This window comes from Anarhichas minor, unplaced genomic scaffold (genome assembly GCF_050575085.1).
Source record: "Anarhichas minor isolate MPS153535 unplaced genomic scaffold, ASM5057508v1 ptg000017l, whole genome shotgun sequence".
Lineage (NCBI taxonomy): Eukaryota > Metazoa > Chordata > Actinopteri > Perciformes > Anarhichadidae > Anarhichas > Anarhichas minor.
This window is the reverse complement of record NW_027466463.1, coordinates 12,928,551-12,949,042: the sequence shown is the minus strand read 5'-3', so window position 1 is coordinate 12,949,042 and position 20,492 is coordinate 12,928,551. Positions and strand designations below refer to the sequence as shown.

Below are 20,492 nucleotides of genomic sequence, written 5' to 3'. Positions count from 1 at the left end.
ATTGGAATTAAGAGCAAATCAATTTATACTAGTTTTTGTTGCCAAAGGCACAACCAGTTGAAGCTTCAAAGAACTCAGCAAAAGGAGGTAAAGATATGAAGAACAACTTCAGCTGACACCTACAGGCATCTCATTGGATATCAGCTACAAAGGAAGTAGATGCAACAAATGCATATTAATGCTATAAACAATGTTACATAACATTATTCCGTATATTTACACCATTACAGCATTATTCTTTCTACTAAGTGTGATAATTTATTTTGTCAAAACACGAGTATTAATAGGATTTTGATGTCTTTAGTCAACGACAGCTCTTCATGCTTTTATCCTCACCTCCTCCACATCGTTATCCAGAGCAACGATGGCCAGCGGTGCAGACAGGCTGGACGCGGTCGCTATGGTGGATCCCACTGGTGATGCTTCACTAACGTAGCCATGGTAACTGGTCTCCAGGAAGTAGGGTGCCTGGTTGTTTTCATCCAGAACTTCGATTTGGAGGTTGGCAAAAGCTGGCAAAGGGTGGCCATTGTCCTGCTCTGCCTAAAGTGGAGGAAGAAAATAACGGTTCATTTTGGCTGCAAAGCTTCACCTTCAAGCACCTTTTTTTTTTTTTTTTTACTACCCCTTTCTGCTTTATAACTACACTATTTAAAATGTTGTTTGTTTGTTTCATGATGACCCTGACGCAGGCCACAAGCTGACATGTGCTGATCTTAACAAAAAAGTTGTTCTATATACTACAAATGATTTGACCTTTCAGACATATTCCCTTCTCCATGCACCTTGGAATTAGGCAAAGTTGAGCCAGAAAATCCCAGTCTACGTCTTATGATTAAAAGTTATGAATCAGATTCACCTCACACAGTTTCTTTGTCTCACATCTCCCCTTCAACTCTCTCACTCCCCCTTGGGAAGGCTTTTGGCTTTCTCCTTGTGTGGAAAGTCTATTACAGACCATATCCTGTAATTTCCCGACGGTTAAAAATGCCATCCGGAACGACGAGTTAAACTATTGTGGAACACGGTGTTCATTCCCAACCTCCCCCTGTAATGTTGACCCTGTCTCTATGGGGCTTAAGGACAAACTCAGCGATTTAAAGTTGATTGAAATCTAAAATCTAAAGCACATGTCTATACAACGGTTTGATTGCCTGTGTACCTGTGTGTTTTTCTGTTTGTTTACCTGTACTGTCCTCTGCGTTTTCTTTTCTGTTTGCATATTATTTCTGGTCGCCATTCTCATCTACATCTCATGGTTGTTGCCAGCTTGCTCCCTCGAGTTTCTTCCTCCTCTTACCCTCATTCATTAGTTCATGTGGGATCAAACAGCTTTACCATCCCAAAAGTACACCGAATGCATTTTATAAACAACCTCCCTACACTCTTATACGCACACCTTTAACTTAAGCAAAAACATTCTATAGAGGAATATTAGCATTTTAAACTTCAGTCGAGCCAAACAAGATGTATGCTTGGTGGTGTAATTCAATTACCAGCCTAATTAAGACAGAAAACACCTTCACACAGCATGGGATAGTACTAATGCTTCACAATTACTGGCACCTAATATGTTCTTGGTAAACTATTTGTAATTGAGAGAAACCAGGAAGCCCCTAATAAATGAATTGAGGAGGAGCAGCTGGTCTTTACTTAAGAGTACAGATTTGCCGATCAACAGCTTGATGGATATTTCGGGGTTAAGTGCAATAAAATAAAAAAGGCACTGCACATTGAGGGGGGAGGTTGCTGTTTCCATTGGAAACATGCTGGGCGAAAATCAAGTTAAGCCTCCCCTTTTTGCAGTCCTAGTGTTTCTCACCTTGATAACCAGATCAAATCTGCGGTAGAGTTCTCTATCAATGGGCTTTAGTATCAGGAGCTCCGCTGTGGTGCCGTTCAAGCTGAAATATTCTGCATAGGACTCTGGTTTGCCTAAGAGAGAGAGAGAGCAGATAGTAGGACACAAACAGTAAGAACTGAGCAAAAACTGAATATACAAACATTGGGTATAGTTTGTGTATGAGACAGGGAGAGACATCAGTAATTGGTTTAAGAATCAATATACGTTTGCCTGGTGGGAAGTATAAAATATACAGGAAAGGAGGAGAGGGGGAGAGGGGGAGAGCAGGATGGCTAGTGCTCCCAGTTTTCTCATCTCTGCTCTCCACAGGTGGGAATGCACAAACACACGTATACACAATACATATGTGGCGCTTTAGAATGCTGCATTGCTCAGTGGGGAAATCAAGTTTTGGTGAGATGAGCAGCAGCACAAGCACTTGTGCACAAGGCAGCATCATTTCCCAGATATCTGCGGTTACGGATGTTTGTGTGAGCGCCTATATCTTCTTCTTGAGGTATGCTCCTTTGTCCACCAATCAAGCAACTTTGCAACAGTATGTTCTTTGAAATAATTTTGTTGTACAGAGCAATTACCAATTTGTCTGATGAAGACCATTAGTACTAAAATCATCTTTGAACATTTAAGTTGTCTATCAAGCGTTTTCTTTTTCACATCACAGATCTTGGAGAAGCTTGGATTTGTTTCTTTTGCTTTAAACATTCAAATTCAAATAATTCGATTTTCAACACTGTAGCCTACAATGGTAAATCTGTCGGTGGCACAGAAATGTATATTGTCTGGCCGTATTTGTTGCCTTTTTGCCCAATACTAGTGATAACCAATCTAAAGCCAACACAATGTAAACCTACCAATGAGGAAGGAGTATAGAATCCCTGGCCTGTCCGAGGGAGGTTGTATGTTTCTGTCTTGGTCCACAGCTTCAATGGATGGAGTCACATTGACAGGATTCACCTTATTCTGGAAACAGAAGCAAGGAGGGCATTGAAGTTATCATCACTTACAAATATGATATAACCGATAGATTAGTATGAAAAAACATCAGAACTAGCAAAAACAGGAAAGAGTAATGGAGAACTTGCGCCACAGGCGAGTAACTACATTGCTCACACTTTATGGAGTTTAATTTCGAGGATGAAAAACAAAGAAAGAAATAATCAATCAAGCAAACCTGAACTTGTAGAACATGTTCAACTTTTCACCAACAGTGCCAGCTTTAATTAAAAACAGCGACCGCTTCAAGCAACAGCTAAAAAACGGGGAAGGATATAAAAAAAATTGAGTTGTTCTGAGGTATTAAGAAAAGCTTTACCTAAGCTATTTATTTATGTAACAGCAAGCGCTGAGCATGCCAGCAAAGCAAGAGAGAATTAAACAGGAGGAATAGGAGAATCAATTGTTGGCAAAAGCACTCTGTGGTACACATTAAATCACATATAGAGCATACATGCGCGTGCACGCCCACACAAAAAAGACAATTAGGACCGATTATTTACTGTGCATATGCATTGTACTGCTCTGTACACATACACATACTATATGAGTCTGCAGGTGTGGATCCCCATCTGTATGCGAGTGTGGCCCGGCTATAATGTTGACTTATAATAGTGTAATATGCTGAGGTGTGGGTAATACAAAGACCCCCACTGGGGGAAACATTACATGGCTACAGGATAAAATCTCCAATCACTAAAGCTATAAATGTCAAGCCAACACACATATGCAATGTACACGATAGTGCGCTCATACACCTGCTTTCATACAATACTTCACCGCCGCACCTGTCGCGCAGCACTTAAAATCTACAAGCCATCATGGAGCTATATCTCTTTGACTGTCAGTGAGAGAGGAGAGGGACACAGACAGAGAAGAAGTTATGGCGAGTAATGAAGTGGAATAAAAGGGGGTGTAAATATATGGAAAGGAGATGAATCTGCCAGGAGTTGAGGGTAAACAGGCAGCTGAGGGATGATGTAAACGCAGCAAAGAAGAAAGGGGGAAAGCGAGCCAGGTCACTGAGAACACTGAGGTACTTTAAATGTGTGTTATGAACAATGAAAATCATCAAACACACTACTTCACGAATGACAGAAAAAAAGAACCCCGCTGACAACAACACAGACGTATAACAGCGTCAGAAGTGACAGTGAACAGGGAAAGAACGGTCCTGCGTTAAAATGAAAGGTGTAAGGAGTGACAGTAGACAGTCCCACCCAGTGTCACCAACCCTAACAATTAAGGGCATTGTGCCAGATACTTTAAATAATTCATATCATTGATAGTATCTGTGTTTTCAGACCAACACTCACAGTTAAAACCAGATAGCTCAATGAGAGCCTGATAAAACTGAACCCACTTAACGATGCATGCCCAACATGTTGGACCCCCAGCAACTCACAAGCTGAGCAGCTTAATTTAATGTTAAAAGATTGTTTACTCACTAAGCGTTAAAAGGCTTAATGACATGAAACATGAATTGTAGGTAGAATCAGCAGGTAGAACATCAGCAACAGGTATCAAACAGACATGAATGAGTCTCAGACACTACAACAACAGCAGCCACCTGGCAAATGTGTGTGGGGAAACTGCCTATATTGTGGAACTAATGAGCAGCAGCTGTGCAGGCAGGTGGCTGATCACGAGAGAGGCGAAGGAATCAATAGCGGAGGGGAAAAACCCTGCTTGTGGTCAGATGAGGCTTTGTGTCAACGACTGAGCTATGCGGGAGCACACGGCAAGTCATTCTTTGTGGTGCAAAGGAGACTCAGCACTCCCCTATTGCATAAAAAAACAAAACTAATTTCCACAATGAGGTGTACCGCAGTCCTGCAAAGTTGAAGCCATTGTTAAAGGCGGCTGCAAAATAAAGTTAGAGCATACAGTGATGTAGTCTTTGATAGCTTTGTTCATCGTTATGTAACTTATAGCCAATCACTTGCCACGTAATGGCAAACTAAATAATTTGCTCGGGTCTTGGGAGAGTTATTTACTGGAGTGTTCAATTATCTATTTTCCCCTCACAGCTATAAATTTCTGAGTTGCAGAGGCAGCAACACTTTTTGAAGTGCATGTGTGAACATGGCCTGACAGCCAACTCCTCAGCATAAATGACCAGCATATTGGTGTGTGTGTGTGTGTGTGTGTGTGTGTGTGTGTGTGTGTGTGTGTGTGTGTGAGAGGGAGAAAGACACAGCCAGAGAATAGTTATGTTGCCTCTAAGGCTCTGAGGTTGTCATATCGTATCAGTCTGATTAGGACTCAAACTATTATAGTGCCTTGACTCTCCTCTTCATTCATTCCTCACCTCACCTCGCCATCTTCTGTATATCACAGCGACAGCAGAGAGCTGCTCTTCTAATCACGTCTCCAAATTATATCTATCTGTCCGTCCGTCCGTCCGTCTGTCTGTCTACCTTCATCAAGAGTTTGAGGGGAGCAAGCGTAAATGTAAATGAGCGTTCATTATATTGGGGTTCATTCAGGCAGAATGTGTCAGAGTGCTCATGTTGGGTAGCTTCAAAGTTTAGGAGTGTCCATGTAGCGCTGGTTGCAGCGATTTTTCTCTCCTCATCAGTAATTGAAACATGACGCAGGCATTCTGAAATAAAAAAACAAAAAACGCTACATGGACACTCAGCCTCAATCAATCACATAGGGCCCCTGAGAGACAGCTGCTTTGAAAAAGATCAAAGCGCATTCAGACGGACCCAGTGGGAGAGATCATGCTGTTGGCATGAACACGTTTTGATTCAAATGACCGGAGTTTGTTTAAGTTTACGATTGTTTTTAAATAAAGCTTTGGATTTTTTGCGCTGCGACTCACAATTAGTGCGTCTCCTTGGTCGAGGCTATCTATGCTAGCTATCTATAAAATAGCTGCTACCTCCTCTGGAACTGAATTGCGTGCAGACCACCGTGTGCTACATTGTAATAGTTGTCAAATCCTTCATCATAAAGGTTTAGACCCCATTACATGGTCTTTGTCTGTTGTCTTTTTACTAATCAACCTTTACACTGCAGATATGTTGACTTGTCATAGCCGGAAACGCACAGGTGTACCTAATAACATTAACGATGGCTCTGTTAACGATGGACGATGCAGCCATCATTAACTTCATCAAGTACGCTTGCGCTTTGACATGTTAAAATGTCTGCGTTCCCTAAATAACACCTTTAATCTGACATCTGCAAAGGTCCCAGCTCCTGTGATGAACAGCGATCACAGTCTCATTCAAAGAGTGAAAAACACCAATAGACATGAGAAGCAATGCAAACTGAGTTTGTCTGAATGATCCCATTTCTCTTTACTGCTGTAATGTTGTAAGATTATACAGACTGGAAACAGCGAAGCACCTCGAGTCGGCAGCAGTTGTGTATTGGGAGCAGATTGACAAGTGAGAAGCAATCTTTTTATACGTGTTTTATACATCGTTTCAGATTGTAAAACCTCAAGTTTTTTCCCAGCATAACGTTTTTGTGTCTGACTTTTTCTCTCTTCTTTCCTCCGTGTTTTATTTCCCCCTCCACATCATCCCTCCATCGTAAACCCTGTCCTTGTCTGCGTACACTTGCTGCTTTTCAAAACCACGAGGTGTAAAGTTGATTTACTCCTTGTTGTTCCTCGCCGTGCCTCTTTTGGCTGGGAGAAAATTGTGTGTGTGCATGTATGTAAGAGTGTATGTGTGAATGAGGAGAGATAAAAAAGAGGTTTTAAGGAGGAGAGAGAGTCAGTATGTCTGGTGTAAAGTGAGCATATGTGAGCATACGTGCGAGTGTGTGTGTGTGTGTGTGTGAGTGTGTGACAAAGATCTATACAAACAAAGAGATGAAGTAGACAATATCAAGCGAAGCATGACTGCCCTGCTGGCTTGACAAATTTTGCCTGCAGCAACTTTGTCTCATTTACAAGGTGGTATTGTACGTCACTCTTGATAACAACATCAGTCAAATGCCTGACATACAACAGTATATATACAGCTGTGTAAGCATGAATGCATACTGTGGTGATACAGACTCACTTTGAAATAAGTAAATGGAAATTTAAGTTACATTATCAAACACTCTGGATCTTTTTCAGGAGGAAATTATACCTGGTACACTCTCAGAAGCTATGCTACTTTTTTTTGTATTTAAAAAGTATGTCAAGTTTTTCCAATGTATAACACACTTGGAAATCAGAAATGTCTCCTTGTTTCAAGTTCTCAAAACAGACTGGCGTATTCCATCCTCCACTGTTTTTCATGTTGCATTGTCTAGCTTGTTAAACAGCAAATAGCATGTTAGACCCCCCCCCCAGTGAATCAATGAGCAGGAAAATAATGTAGATTTTCAAATAAATATACATAAATACACACTACAGTGACTTCAGGAGTTGTTTTTTGTCCACATTAAAAAAGATAAACCAGAAATGGCAACGAGCGAGGGAGAGCGGCGGGTCTAATATTAATAATAATTATGGATCACAACGCTTAGTTCGGGGAAAGGCATATAGGCTACTCCCGGACCGTGACAGACTTTATTACCTCACACACATCTTTCACCATGTTTGCCTCCTGTAGATAAAAGTTGGCAATCGGAATTAATCTCCCGTAGACAGATACCCGATTAAATATAAAAAAAGAAAACTCTTTGGTGGACACAGGCCCTAACTGCAGGCATCATAGAGACACGTTATACCATGTTTAAAAGTTCAGAGGTCATCATTTCGTCATTGTTAAACTACACGCAATGCAAAGCCCATAACAAAACCTGCCTTCCATAAAATTAAATTAAAACCATTAAATAGGAGTTTTGTGAGGAGTTGTGAGGGGATCAGCTCTCACTATCACACGGAGACAAATACAAACAGCTCCTCTGCACCATACACACAAACACAATGCAGTATATAATATAGTTACATAACAGCCACACACTTACCGGTTCTATCAGCTCCAGTACATTAGCCCTATACGTGATGGGACTGCAATCACGGGTGTTTCCAACAAGCGTACATGGTAGAAACATGGGACCCAAGTCATCGCCGTCCAGTACATCCACAGTCAGAGTGGTGGTGGCCGTACTGCGCTCACTGGGATAGGGGGCCCGGTCCTAGACAGAGAGAGAGAGATTTTATTTTATTTTTGGATGATACTGCACTTTCTTTTTCAGATATTTGCATATCTTCATCTTGGAGTCTAAATTAGAAAATGACCACAGCGTAGTCCTGCTGAATAATTTCAGAAAAATGTAAATCGACAAAGCTGCAGCGAACTCATACTCATCATTCAATTCATACCTCATCAAGAGCAGATGAATTGAGCATGCTTCTAATGTGTTTATAAGAACACAGCCCATCACAGACTGCACAAGTTCCTTGATCATAATCAATGATTGATTCATCATTTCAAATGTATGGAAACATATTTAATAAAAGCTTAAAAAAAAAAAAACAGCATGAGCCATTTTTGCAGCAAGTAAAGTATAAAGTTTGATTTACAAATGAATTGTTCCCACTCTCCTCTGTCGCTGTTCAATGAGTGGCCAAAGAAAACTGTAAGAACCAAACATAGCAATTTTACAAATAAATAAAAAGTTTTTAAATTATTAACACAATATAAAAGATTCGAAATTGCTAAAGACTAAACAGATAAAGTAGTTAAACCATTTATACTGCCCTCAATGTCAAATGTGTGATCAAGTAATTAAAAAATCTCCAACAGTCGTGTTTGCGCCCCCATCCCGGACACGGTAATCATGAAATCACCTTTGAAGACACAAACCACTGCTGCATAGCCGATAAAAAGCGTTTTCCCCTCAATAGGATTTTTGCGCTGAGAGCGTCAACATTCCAAGCCCGCCCACCTTTTTAGCAGTCCAATCAAACGCTTAGGATCTTAATTAAATTCCTCTCGTAACTACACATCGCTCAAATATTCCAGTTTACTGGGGAATGCTAGGAGTACAGAAGATAAAGACGCTTCATCCGCTTCAGTGGGACTTTAAGACTTCAGAAGAAAAAACCCATTAGGGACAGGGGCATTCAAAATAGAAAATACAGCCAGTTTTTAAACGCTATCTGAATGAACGGTACACCGTGTAGCACCGTATTCACAAAAACATGACCTGAATCTAAGTAATACATTCCAGTGGAAATGTTTGTATTGTGTAAAGGTTTCAGGTTTTCGAAAAAACCCACACCAAAATGTGTCACCTTGATGCATACATACATGCATAAATGAAAAAAGATTGACGTCGTTGCACACTATTAAGTTATTTTTCCGAAAGAAGACCTTCACGAGAACTAAAGCTGAAATAGCTGGGTTGCAGTGAGGCCCCCGTTAACTATCAATACAACTATTGAACAGACAAGGAGAGTAAAGCTATCCTCAAACTTCTACTCCTGCTTAGGCATTCATGTGTAATCACACATTTCTTATTCCAGTGGCAGTTTATCTGCCATCCAATTGCAAACAAAGGTAGCTGCTCTGCAAATTCACAACAAACAGGCAAATTCGTCTCAACGGTCAATATAACTGCTGTGTTTTTATTTCAAGATAATTAAGATATACACAAACATTTTTATTTTGTAAAGCTCAGAACAGCACATAAACCCTGTATGATCAATTTTGACTGTTCTCGGAGTGTTTTCTTACTTTTAGACTCGTCTAAGTTTCAACTGCCATTTGAAATGTAGTCGTCAGGAACGTTCCTACAGAACCATGTTAGCTCGCTGTTTCCCTTTGCTTGCTTCCTTGATATATGCACAGAGAAGTGGAGGCAAATATATCAAACAATGTATAAAAAAGACTTACATTTGCCTGTATGATGACCAGGTACCGCGTTATCTCCTCATAGTTGAGTCTTTCTTTGAGAACTACAGAGCCAAATAGTGTCAGAGGGATGTCAAACGTTCTGTTGGTTGTCTGAAACACACACACATAAATTAGAAGCATAGTGAGTCCCTTACGGAGTCAACGGTTAATGATACAACAGTTATGAAATAAATAACAGTGGCATGACATTCTGTGTTATTGAGGAAAATGGCATTATGAAAAAAGCAGATTGGGCATATAATGGGAAATATAAATTTGGTTATGAGATTAGTTTCAATTTATTTCATATTTATTTATTTATCAGATATTGAACACTTTGGAACTCCCATATTATCATACCAATGTAGATTCTTTGGCAAAAAATGTAACGGATTAAAAGTGTGTTAGATATGCTGCGTGATGCAATAATGAGCTAATCTTTGAACAATAACTAGTCCATCTGTTCCTGATGTAGTTTATTACTAAACCAACAACTAAACTCTGAGATAGGGAAAGGTGGTTTACTGTACAACAGAATTTGGCTAATGGAACTTAAGAAACTGAAGCTCATGGCTGAAAACATCCAGTAAGTGGTCAACGTTTTCAAGAAATGGGTTATTTATCAACTTATTATTTATTAGACACAGAGAACAGAGAAGAGGTATTGGGCCCAAATCTGGCTATGATGTCAATTTTAAACAATAAAATAAATAACCATGTAAATATGCATCCCTCTTTGTAAAATGTTGGTTCATTTTTGCTTTTGTTTACGTTATTTGTTTACAAACTCTCACACAACACAACTCATGCATCCAGTTGTATGCTTATTACTTCCCAAACATGAGTATCTAAAACCTTACTGAACACACTGTAGCTGGACAAGAAGCTTGCCTGTGCAAGCGTGAGACTGTTTATGCGAAAGTGTTTAAATGGTACAATTATACTGCACGTGTCGTGTGAGAGTTTGTTAGTACTTCAATAGCAAGCCAATAGCTTGAATACGGAGTTTAGAATCTGGCCACTTCAAGCTTTGAAGAGTTCAGCGGGCAGATGGATAACCTACCGGGTCTTTCGGGTTGTACTGGATGGTGTACTCTATCTGTCCATTGGGACCGTCATCTATGTCTTTTGCCCCATTGTTCCCCCAGAAACCAGAGAAGATAGTGGTTCCCACTGGCGTCAGCTGAAAACACAACACAGCGAGGGAGAATATCAGCATCTTTTTCCTACAAGCTCACACTACATGATGTCAAACACTTAAACCCTTTCATACTCTGTACCACTGACATCAAACAGCTTCTTTCCTGTACTGTTGTGTCTCGTCTTCCTGACATCTACTGCCTGCATGTGGCAGAGATAAGGGAGGGGCATATAAAAAAAACTCTTCACATGCGTCTGGCCATAAGGGATCTTGATACCCCACTGTCTCTACAAAACAAACAGAAAATGACTCGCAGCTTGTTTATTGTGCTCAAATGGGGCTTGAGAAGGAAGATCAGCTTGTAAATGTTTGTGTGCTTTCATTTGCTGTGGAAATAAAATGAAACACAGGCAGCACGGCTTGTCTAACTTTCTGTCTGTCTGCAGTCGGTGCCTCAGTCTTTATCTCCGTCACTACTGTGAATGTCTGCTACACCTCATTGCCCCAACCAATTGAAGTTTTTAGATAAAAAGGGTGAAAGAAAATCACGCATGGTACGTTAAGAGTGCTTGTCTCACTCGACAAACAGACAGTGTGGGTGTCTTTATCTTCATTTTTTTTGTCGATATAAAATATATAAAATAATAATAAAAACAGAAACAGGTTGGACCCAAATACTCACTGTTATAAAATAATGAGTCAATTTCAAAAAACGATTACAGCAAAGACCAAAAAGGTGTAGGCACCCCTGTAGCTTATTATGCCAACCCTTTTATAATATGAAATTAGCAAATTAAATATGCCACAATGTGTTTGAGCCAAATCTGACTCTAGTCCAAAGACATTCTTCACCTAAATGATCTTACTCCACCCAAACAGTTGCCAAAACACTGAGACTATACTGAGGAGCTGAGCAGAAAGCACTGTGGTGGCCGCTGAAGAACTCTTTTTTTTAACGCAAAGATGCAATTAAATTTCCATTTTTCATTTTCATCAACTGGTTGTTACACATCAATGTTCATTTTAAGTTAAAACATGAAGACGTTCTCATGCTGAATAGTTTTTCAGTAGCTAACCACTAGCTACAGAGAGCTAGCGTCATGCTAAGATACTGTATATGCAGTGGTAGCTGTTTAGCTAACAGATGTTTGAGCCAGTTGCTGTAACATTAGCTATTTTGCATCCTGCAATCCTGCAACACATGATATTTCAACAGCTGGAGAAACCCTGTGATTAAGACGGCACACATTGGATGGCAACACAGCAGCAGAACATAATGCTCAGTTATCTAATGATGTCAAAGATGTCGGGGTTGCTCTTTTCAGCCAACTCCTAGCTGCAGACAGCTGCTGTGTCTGACATGATGGTAACTGTAGCTAACCCGTGTTCATTCAAGTTAAAATGAACAAAATGTGGAGATGAAAAATACGGTTATGTTTTATATATATTCTTTCATGTTTTTGGTTTTCTTTGCGTTGGTAAAAACACCATATTCAGAAATCTAAACAACTATGATGTCCTTTGGCAAGTAGTTAGCAGTGTACTGTATACCTACTGTGCATGATGTGATGACGAGTAGCCTAAAACATAGATACAAACTCTTAATAAAAGCCAGATTGGTCTTCTAAAAGAAATTCTTAACCTAAAATGTGAACACTTGCCACAGCACATGAAAGGAAGAACTTTGCCAGCCTTAAATTGACATGCTGTATTTTTTTTTTTAGCCATGCGCCTTAGGATCTGCGATTATGTGTCAAAACAGAAGTCTAATCTCCAGACAGCGCAAGAAACATTTGAGATTAAGTTGAATTAAGCTGCTGCACCAATGATTTGTTACATCATTTCCCTCAACAGGGTTATCTCTGCCTCCCACAGATCCAACAATGGTCTTCAGAAGGTCTCATGCTGTCACTTTGCCACTTGCGGATACGGCTCTAATGAAACAACTCCAGACTCCGACATCAGCGCCAACTCATGCAATCAGCCACAAGGATCCCCTTGTACACGAAAACTTTCACGTCCTAGACGTTTTTATAAATAACCATGTTGCCTCTCTGTGTGTCTTAATCTGTCACTTTCCTCACTCTCTTGCACTCAACAACTGTTAGACAAATAGAAGCAGGCACGATGATAAAGCTGGATGTAACTCCTGATTCACTCTCTCAATATTAAATTCACCGCATTAGGTGGTTGGAGATCTGGGGGCAAAGTAAAGTGAATTAGACGTAGCTGTCGAACTAATGAGCAGACTTGCACTCAAATCTTAATTATTGCCCACATCAGAATAAATGAATTAATTTTTTTAAATTATTACCACCAAACTGACCACATTTACCTTGGGCGGGCACAGGAATCATATTTTAGAGTTTTTTTACGACGCATCTCCTAAATTGTATGGCGGTCGTTGAAGTGAACGGAGGGAATTATTTTCGTAAGAGTAATGAGAAACTGGAGTGCTGTGAGAGGTGGTGGGGTGGAGGAGGAGAGACAACCAGAAATATATAGAGTGTGGCAGAGGAAAGGTGGGTAGGTTGAGGAAAGGTGACATAATGAAGAGCTGGGAGTGGTGAGGGGGCATGGAAGTGAGGGAGTGTCGGGAGCTGCAAAAACAGAGAAGAGAGGCCAAGAAAGAGAAAAAGAGGTTGAGAAGACAGATCGAGTTGGACAGGCTGTGGAATACTGTATAATGAGATATTCTACTGGGTCTGCCGAGGTCCACACTGGCAGCAGGCTAGATGTATCCTTGTCCAGTTTTCAGTCTGTACCTCTTCTAGTTAAATTATGCTCCCCCAGACTCTAGATAACACACTAACTGTGGGATTGGCATCTTAAAGACTATTCTGGAAGCCTCAGGATAACAGATTTAGATCCTTTCTTAGACTGCCCAAAGACTCTGCTTTTCCCCCTGCTTACGGTACGGCCCTTCAACATTAGTGTGACAGCAAAATGCAATGTACAAGACTATTTAGGGGAGGATTATATTCAAAATACATTGCAGTGTGTACACACACCAGGCTACATTGTCAGAGTGAAGGTCAATGCAGCCTCTTAAAGTGGCATTGTAAGCGCTACACATGACCCCCCAGAGCAGCATGGGAAAAAGCTTGGTGCTGTGCACTGTACTAAGTACCACTGTACCCCCCCCCCCCCCCCCTTCCTTTGGTCTCTAGTCTCAGACCCATGAGTCCTGTACCTGGCATCCTGATAGACAGCAGCACTGCACTAGAAGTGCAATAAATAGCTCTTGATTTAAATGAAAGACAGTAAAGTATTTCCACCACTTTTGGTATTATGTTTTTTTTTTTTTTACTTCACTACATCTCTGTGAGAGGTGGGAATGTGTATGTTTATATATGTGAAACTTTCACTGTGTATAGGTGTGTGTGTGTGTGTGTGTTTTACCTCACTGATGCCGACGTAGTATCTTGGCTGTTGGAAATGCGGTGCATTGTCGTTGCGGTCTCGAACAACGATGCGGACTTCATGTAAAATCACCGTGCCTACCAGCTCGTTGGTGCACTGAACCTGAACCACAATGGACTGAATATACGAGGGGGGCTGGAAAAGAGAAAAACAGAGGGATAAATAAACTACAATTGTACAACAGCAATAAATAATTACCCAGAAAATAAAACAAAAATAAATAAAACAATTGCACAGAAGAAAGCCGGACTCTTGTATTCAACTTTTTGTGCTGAATCAGACTTTAAAAAAACATCTGCTGGATTACTTTACGGAGCGAAACAAAAATAGCGAAAGTTAGAATAGGTGAAAATTAGCTTCTGGCACATTTATCGAGTGTAAAAAGAAAAACTGAATTAAACAAAGACACGAGCAGCTGTCTTCATCTGTTGAAACAACGTTACATTAGATTTGCTCTTATTTTGAGGTGCTATCTGAAAAAGTGGTAGTACCTGTGAGATTGTGTGACACAACAGATTCATTAAGATTTCAATCGATCTGACAATTAGGAGCCAAACCATGAGGAGCAAAATAGTTTCTGCAAGTTAAGACACTTTTAAATAAAAATTGAATGGGACCAAAAACTTTTCATAAGGCAGAACAAAAAAAAAAAAGGTAGTTCAGCCGCCTTACATCTCTATCCAGAACACGTCCGGTGCTGTTGAGGTAAAGGGCTTGTTTGGAAGGGTCAAGGATCACCCAGTAGTCGTGGTTATCCCTTAGCGACAGAGAGATGGTACGCCCCGGACCCTCAGCCACGCCATTTATCTGCATGTTGTCCACCAATAACGTTCCTGGGGATACAATAAAAACACTTGCATTAACCCGTCAGCTAGAGAGAGACACGCAAAGTCCAGAGTTCCTGGACATAGATTCAAATAATGTTTGCAGGGAGATAGGTTTGAATCTAATTTCATTTGTGAAAAAAAGGGAGGCAGCCCAAAGAGAACCCTCTGCTTTTCTTCATTTTCTGAATTAATTACAGTATAAGCCTGGAAATGACATAGGTTGTAGCCAAGGTCAAGAGGGAAGAGACAGAGACAACCACAAAGAGAGAAAGAGACAGAGTAAAAAGCATGTTGAACTAAAATTAAATTAAGGCTGACTCGATATGGGGGCTACTCTGTTTGCCTTCTCCATACCAGTAGCTGTAATACCAACTGGAACACAAAATGAAATGAACATTTCACAGAAAGAGACATTATAAAAAGTAAACACTTTGATGAGACAGATAGTACAGACGGACAAAAACTCAATTCATTAAACACAACAGAGGCAATGGAGCGATTTGGGAAGGATAGGAATATTGAAAGACAGAAAGAGAGAGAGTCGAAAAAAACAGGGCGACTAAACATGATTTGAATGGAAACTGTCTGCTGCATATTATCTCTCGATCAACGCAAAGCCAGGAGACGGTGGAGCAGAGAAGAGCAACGGGTCAGAGAAGCTAAGCTTTGCAAGAAGAAGGAAACGGCAGATGGAGAATCAGACAGACATCTGCGTTAAATTGAATCATCCTCAATTCATCGGTGATTGACAGAGTCAATGAAAACTGAGCCCTGCTGCCAAACTTTTCTAATTATTTGCTGGATTTCACTTTGAAGTATTCCTGTTCTTCTTTCACACGTTCATTCTCGTGTTCAATCACTTTCATGAACTAACGCTTGGTTGTCCAGTATCATTTTGTAAATTTAGATGGAAAATATTATAACAGAATAGCTGCAAAAAAATGTGTGAGGAAGAAGTGAGGCAGTTTAACCACTTGACTCTGTACAGCTCCAACGGGTTAAAGAGACCCATTAGCAGGCCAGACATGCTGCATTATTAATAAAGAAGAAATTATTTAAAAAAATGTTCGTGTGTGTGTGAGCACAAAACCATTCCTCAGCACATTATTAGACATTGCAGGTTTTCAGCATAAGATACAATTTTGGATGCGGTCATGTCTGTGTGTGTTATCGTACATTAAACATTAGATTAAGTGGAGAAAGAGCAAAAAAATTGTAAAGAATTTCACTCAGCGTCTGCCCTTTAACGGACGCTTTGCACACACACACACACACACACCCGCACACGTACAACTACATAAACACACACACACTAAGCGATCTCATATCTGATCTGCCAGACATAAATTTGGGTCACGGCCTTCTATGCTACCATGGAAACCATGTCAAATGCCTTGCTGTTATTCGCTAATGTTAAATAAACGGGGAAATATAATGAAATTGGTTTCTTTATTTGAGAAATTGGATAGAAAATTGAATTCATTAGAGGAGTTTAATTCCTTGCCATATTTTAGCTATTTCTCCTCTGGTTTTCCTGCTTCTGTCTTGCAAAATGAGTAAAAAATAACACCTTGTGTAACTAATTTAATTCCATAGACCTTATCATAGAAACGGGCTCTGTTCTCAGTGACCTCACTTCATGGGATGTGTGACTGAATACTGCACTCAGCAGCACCATATTAAAGTGACCCATGTGTTACGGCATACAGGCCCAACGGCGTGAAGCAGGGAGTGTGTGTGCGCAGCAACACGGAGAGCAAAGAGGAGCTGTCCGCGATTAAGCAGCACAAAGAGCAATTAGAGAGCAAGAGGAGTGAGAAAGATAGCACGGGAAAGTGAGGCGAGAAAGATTGGGTTGAATGAGAGGCTGAGAGGGAGAAACAGTAAAGAGAATATTAGGAGGAAATAGCGAGAAAATGAGCATTGTGGCGGCACATTAATAGAATTTTTACAGGACATTATCCTAACTGAATGTGGCGACAGGTACGAGTCATGGACTGAAAAGTAATTGCCACAGCCACCTGCTACTTCAGCCGTAGTAAAGCCTTCTGTGTGTCTACCAGAAAGAGCGCACACCATGTACCATTTTATTGCTGCTTTTTTACACTCATAATTCAGTCTTCATGGCAGCTTCATGATTTTATGTTTATTTATGCACACGTCATTAAAATACGATGATAAATCGGAAGTTTTTCAAATATATTGTAACATGGAGTGAAATGCAGATTGTGCAACAACTTCAGTGGACAGCCCCCTTAGCACATATATCATGCTGCTGGATAAAGCAGCTGGGATCCTTTTCTATCTATGTGCAGAATAAAAAGAAAGATTCTAAGGACCCCATTATCAGTGGTCAAGCTAGATAAGCAAAGCCGAGTATATTTACATCAGTACACTAATAATGTTAGAGCAGTAAGCGAAGATGATTGTTCACTATTACATGCAATTTTGTATGCTGATGTAGCCTGTATTATCTGCTAAATGATACATGGAATACGTTATTGTGTATATTGTGAAGACCCCTGTGGAGATACTGATGTCCTTTTGCTAAATGAGTGTGTGCTTCTGTGCATGTACGTATGTGTATCTGCCCCACTCCTATTCCCACATCGATCCACTTATAATCACCCTGTTACTTTATATTATTAGAATCAAAGCCTTAATTTCAATATTATCTTCCCTGAGAAAAAAAAAAAATCCTTAACATGTATCTTGTTACTCTTGTCCCTCCGACTCTTTTCTTTCCTCGAGTCTCTCTCTCTCTCTCTCTCTCTCTCTCTTTCTTGCACAAACCAACCAAAGATAATCACCCTAAAGCGAGATTCTCTATTAAATCGTAACACTTTCGCACAGCCACGGAGCAACACACAGCATTACGCATACAAAGCATTTCAATGCCAACATATTTTTCGACAGCCCTGTTAGGAAGACTACCACTAAGAGAGACAAACAACACAAAGTACACATTGTTGTTAGGCAATAACATGCCGACACAAACACACACACACACACACACACACACATACATGCGTGTATATGTCATATGTGAGCACACATTGTAACTGCCGGGGGTTTTGTCATCATTTCACTGCAAAACACTCAATTAAATAGATACCGACATTTTACAACCAAATGTATTGGAATAACAAAATCTTTTGAAAAGTGTGTTTTTGTGACACATGCACAATCAGGCAAGAAGAGCATTATAGCTTCCTCAACCAATCTGCAAGGCTGAACTCCCATTATGTTTGAATTGAAAAAAAGCTTAGAAAACTATTTTGCGGCTGAAGGACTGTGTCAATGCAAGGGCATGAATTCCACTAGGTGTGTTTTGCCCCCCCACCCCCACCCTGTCACAATTTGATTTATTTACTTAGATTTCCCTGACAAATATCTCCTTACGGTACGGTATGGCTGCCGAAATACAAATGTGTGAAAAGAGGAGGCGAAAATGTCGATGAGCTCCTCCGGGTATAGTCTTGTGTGTTCACAGCAGTAAGCTGAACATACTGTATAAGCGAAGAGTGTACCTGGTTAGTGTATTAAACAATTACAGAAGTTCCATTTTCTATTAGACTACAGTACCATATATTTGTTCAGCCTAAATGACAATGATAATGTATTATTTTCTAGATTTCTATAAATATTTGAAATGCCAGAAATAGCATTCACTACTCCTATAAGTTGTTGTTCTTTACTTTTTTTTTTAAAGAACTTGTGTGTCTCCCCCACCTGTGACGCTAAACATACAATGCAAAATTGCATTAAATATAATGCATATTGCATTTTATACATATACTGTATATACAGGTGGTTTCATTTGACAGAAAAACTCTGAAAAGAAAGTATGTCCTTGTCCCATTCACTCCAATTGAAAGTACTGTGTATAACAAATAATACCGTCATGGCGGCCAACATGGGTGGCAGGTCTACACGTAACTTAGAGTGCCAGGCTGATGTGAATACCCAGTAAACATGGCAAGCAGGGGAAATAAGAGGATGGATAGCTTAATAGGATGCATTAAGACATTAACAGATACAGACATGCCAGCTGGGTAGATGGAAGGCTGGTGTTGCTTTACTAATCTCCTCGAATGTCAGTTAGGATTACAGCGGTCAGGTCTCACAATTTTAAACTTTGTTGAAATGCAGACATGGCAAACATTATGACAGGTTTCTGTTGCTGGAGATTATTCTATAGGCTGGAGATAAGAGGGTGATTTAATCCCACGGACCAACTTGTCTGTGTACATTTCACCTCAGTGTAAGATTTAATGGCTTTCCTCAAGGCCTTAATTTACTTGTGACTAAAGCAACGATTAAACTCGTCAATTACTGAAAATTCTGACCCTTCCACGATTAAGCTTCTCTGAACTTCACAAAAATGATGTTCATATACGACCAAACAAGTCAGCACTCAGACACTCTCCTACAGTTAGTAGGCTCTGTGTTTGTTCATACTCTACACCCTCGAAATGGCATATCCATCAAACCGGGAGACACTAATTACTTAAAGTCTTAAACAGTTTGAGCTAACTCTGGAGACAAAAATACACTGAATATATGTCCTTTGGTATTCAGATAAAATGTGTCTTTTTTTGTTTAGGTTGCAGGGAAGAAGAGAAGAGAAGAGAAAATAGCTATTTGTCTCAAATATTCAAATTAGGAGTCCTACTCAAACAAATGCCCAGCATCAGATAGTAGCGTTTATGTTTTGTTTTTTAACTCAAGGATTCAGTTGCTAACTAACATGTTATTATCTTGTTTGTTTAATCTGTTGAAACAATGAGGTAAAAAAAAGAATCTATGGATTTGGTATTGTTCTATGGGACTATTTCTTGGTTGTGTGCAGTGACTTCCTACCAAGCAACCAGTAGAGACTCCAGGTACGGATTACCCACAAGAGATAGAGAACATGTTAATAAGTATTAGAGGCGCTGGTAGGCAAATTTGGTAATCTTTGGAAAGAGCCAGGCTAGTTCTTTCCCCCCGTTTCCAGTCTTTAGGCTAAGCTAAACTAAGCTAACTGGCTGCTGGCTTCACATTAAAGATTATGTAACACAGGCGTGCACACATAGAACGCCGCTCATATCTCGTGCTCATACACAGTGATTTAGCTCAAATTGAATGACCTAGTGTCTTTATCTCCTGGGACAGGGATCCAACCACCACACAGTTGGCACACACCTAATGAATATTAATGAGTGCAGGTTACATGCCATGCCAATCAGCACCTTCTGAAAAGGTCAAAATCATCCAACAGTGTTTGTTTAAGTTACGGTAAACAGTGATGATTGTCTTAAATTCTAACAAAAGTGTTCCCTTGTCACATTTAGAGTTAAAGGATGTAAAACAGCTGAATACTTTACCGTTTGGGCTTTCTTCATCTATCGCAACGATGGTAGCCGGAGGACCCGACCGGGACAGTTTACATTCTGGGGGGATGA

General features: G+C 40.1%; 1 protein-coding gene across 1 annotated transcript in view; it reads right to left on the bottom strand.

The window, feature by feature from the left end:
• Positions 1-20,492, bottom strand: part of LOC142951876 (protocadherin-15-like) — an 87,105-nt gene that overhangs the window by 54,343 nt on the left and 12,270 nt on the right. Inside the window, exons 3-11 of the mRNA XM_076093732.1 lie at positions 20,415-20,480; positions 14,891-15,051; positions 14,198-14,353; positions 10,718-10,837; positions 9,655-9,765; positions 7,781-7,951; positions 2,716-2,824; positions 1,823-1,935; positions 337-543 (exon numbers count right to left, since the gene is read on the bottom strand). Of these exons, the coding sequence (XP_075949847.1) occupies positions 337-543; positions 1,823-1,935; positions 2,716-2,824; positions 7,781-7,951; positions 9,655-9,765; positions 10,718-10,837; positions 14,198-14,353; positions 14,891-15,051; positions 20,415-20,480 (1,214 nt within the window). The remainder of the gene's footprint in view (positions 1-336; positions 544-1,822; positions 1,936-2,715; positions 2,825-7,780; positions 7,952-9,654; positions 9,766-10,717; positions 10,838-14,197; positions 14,354-14,890; positions 15,052-20,414; positions 20,481-20,492) is intronic.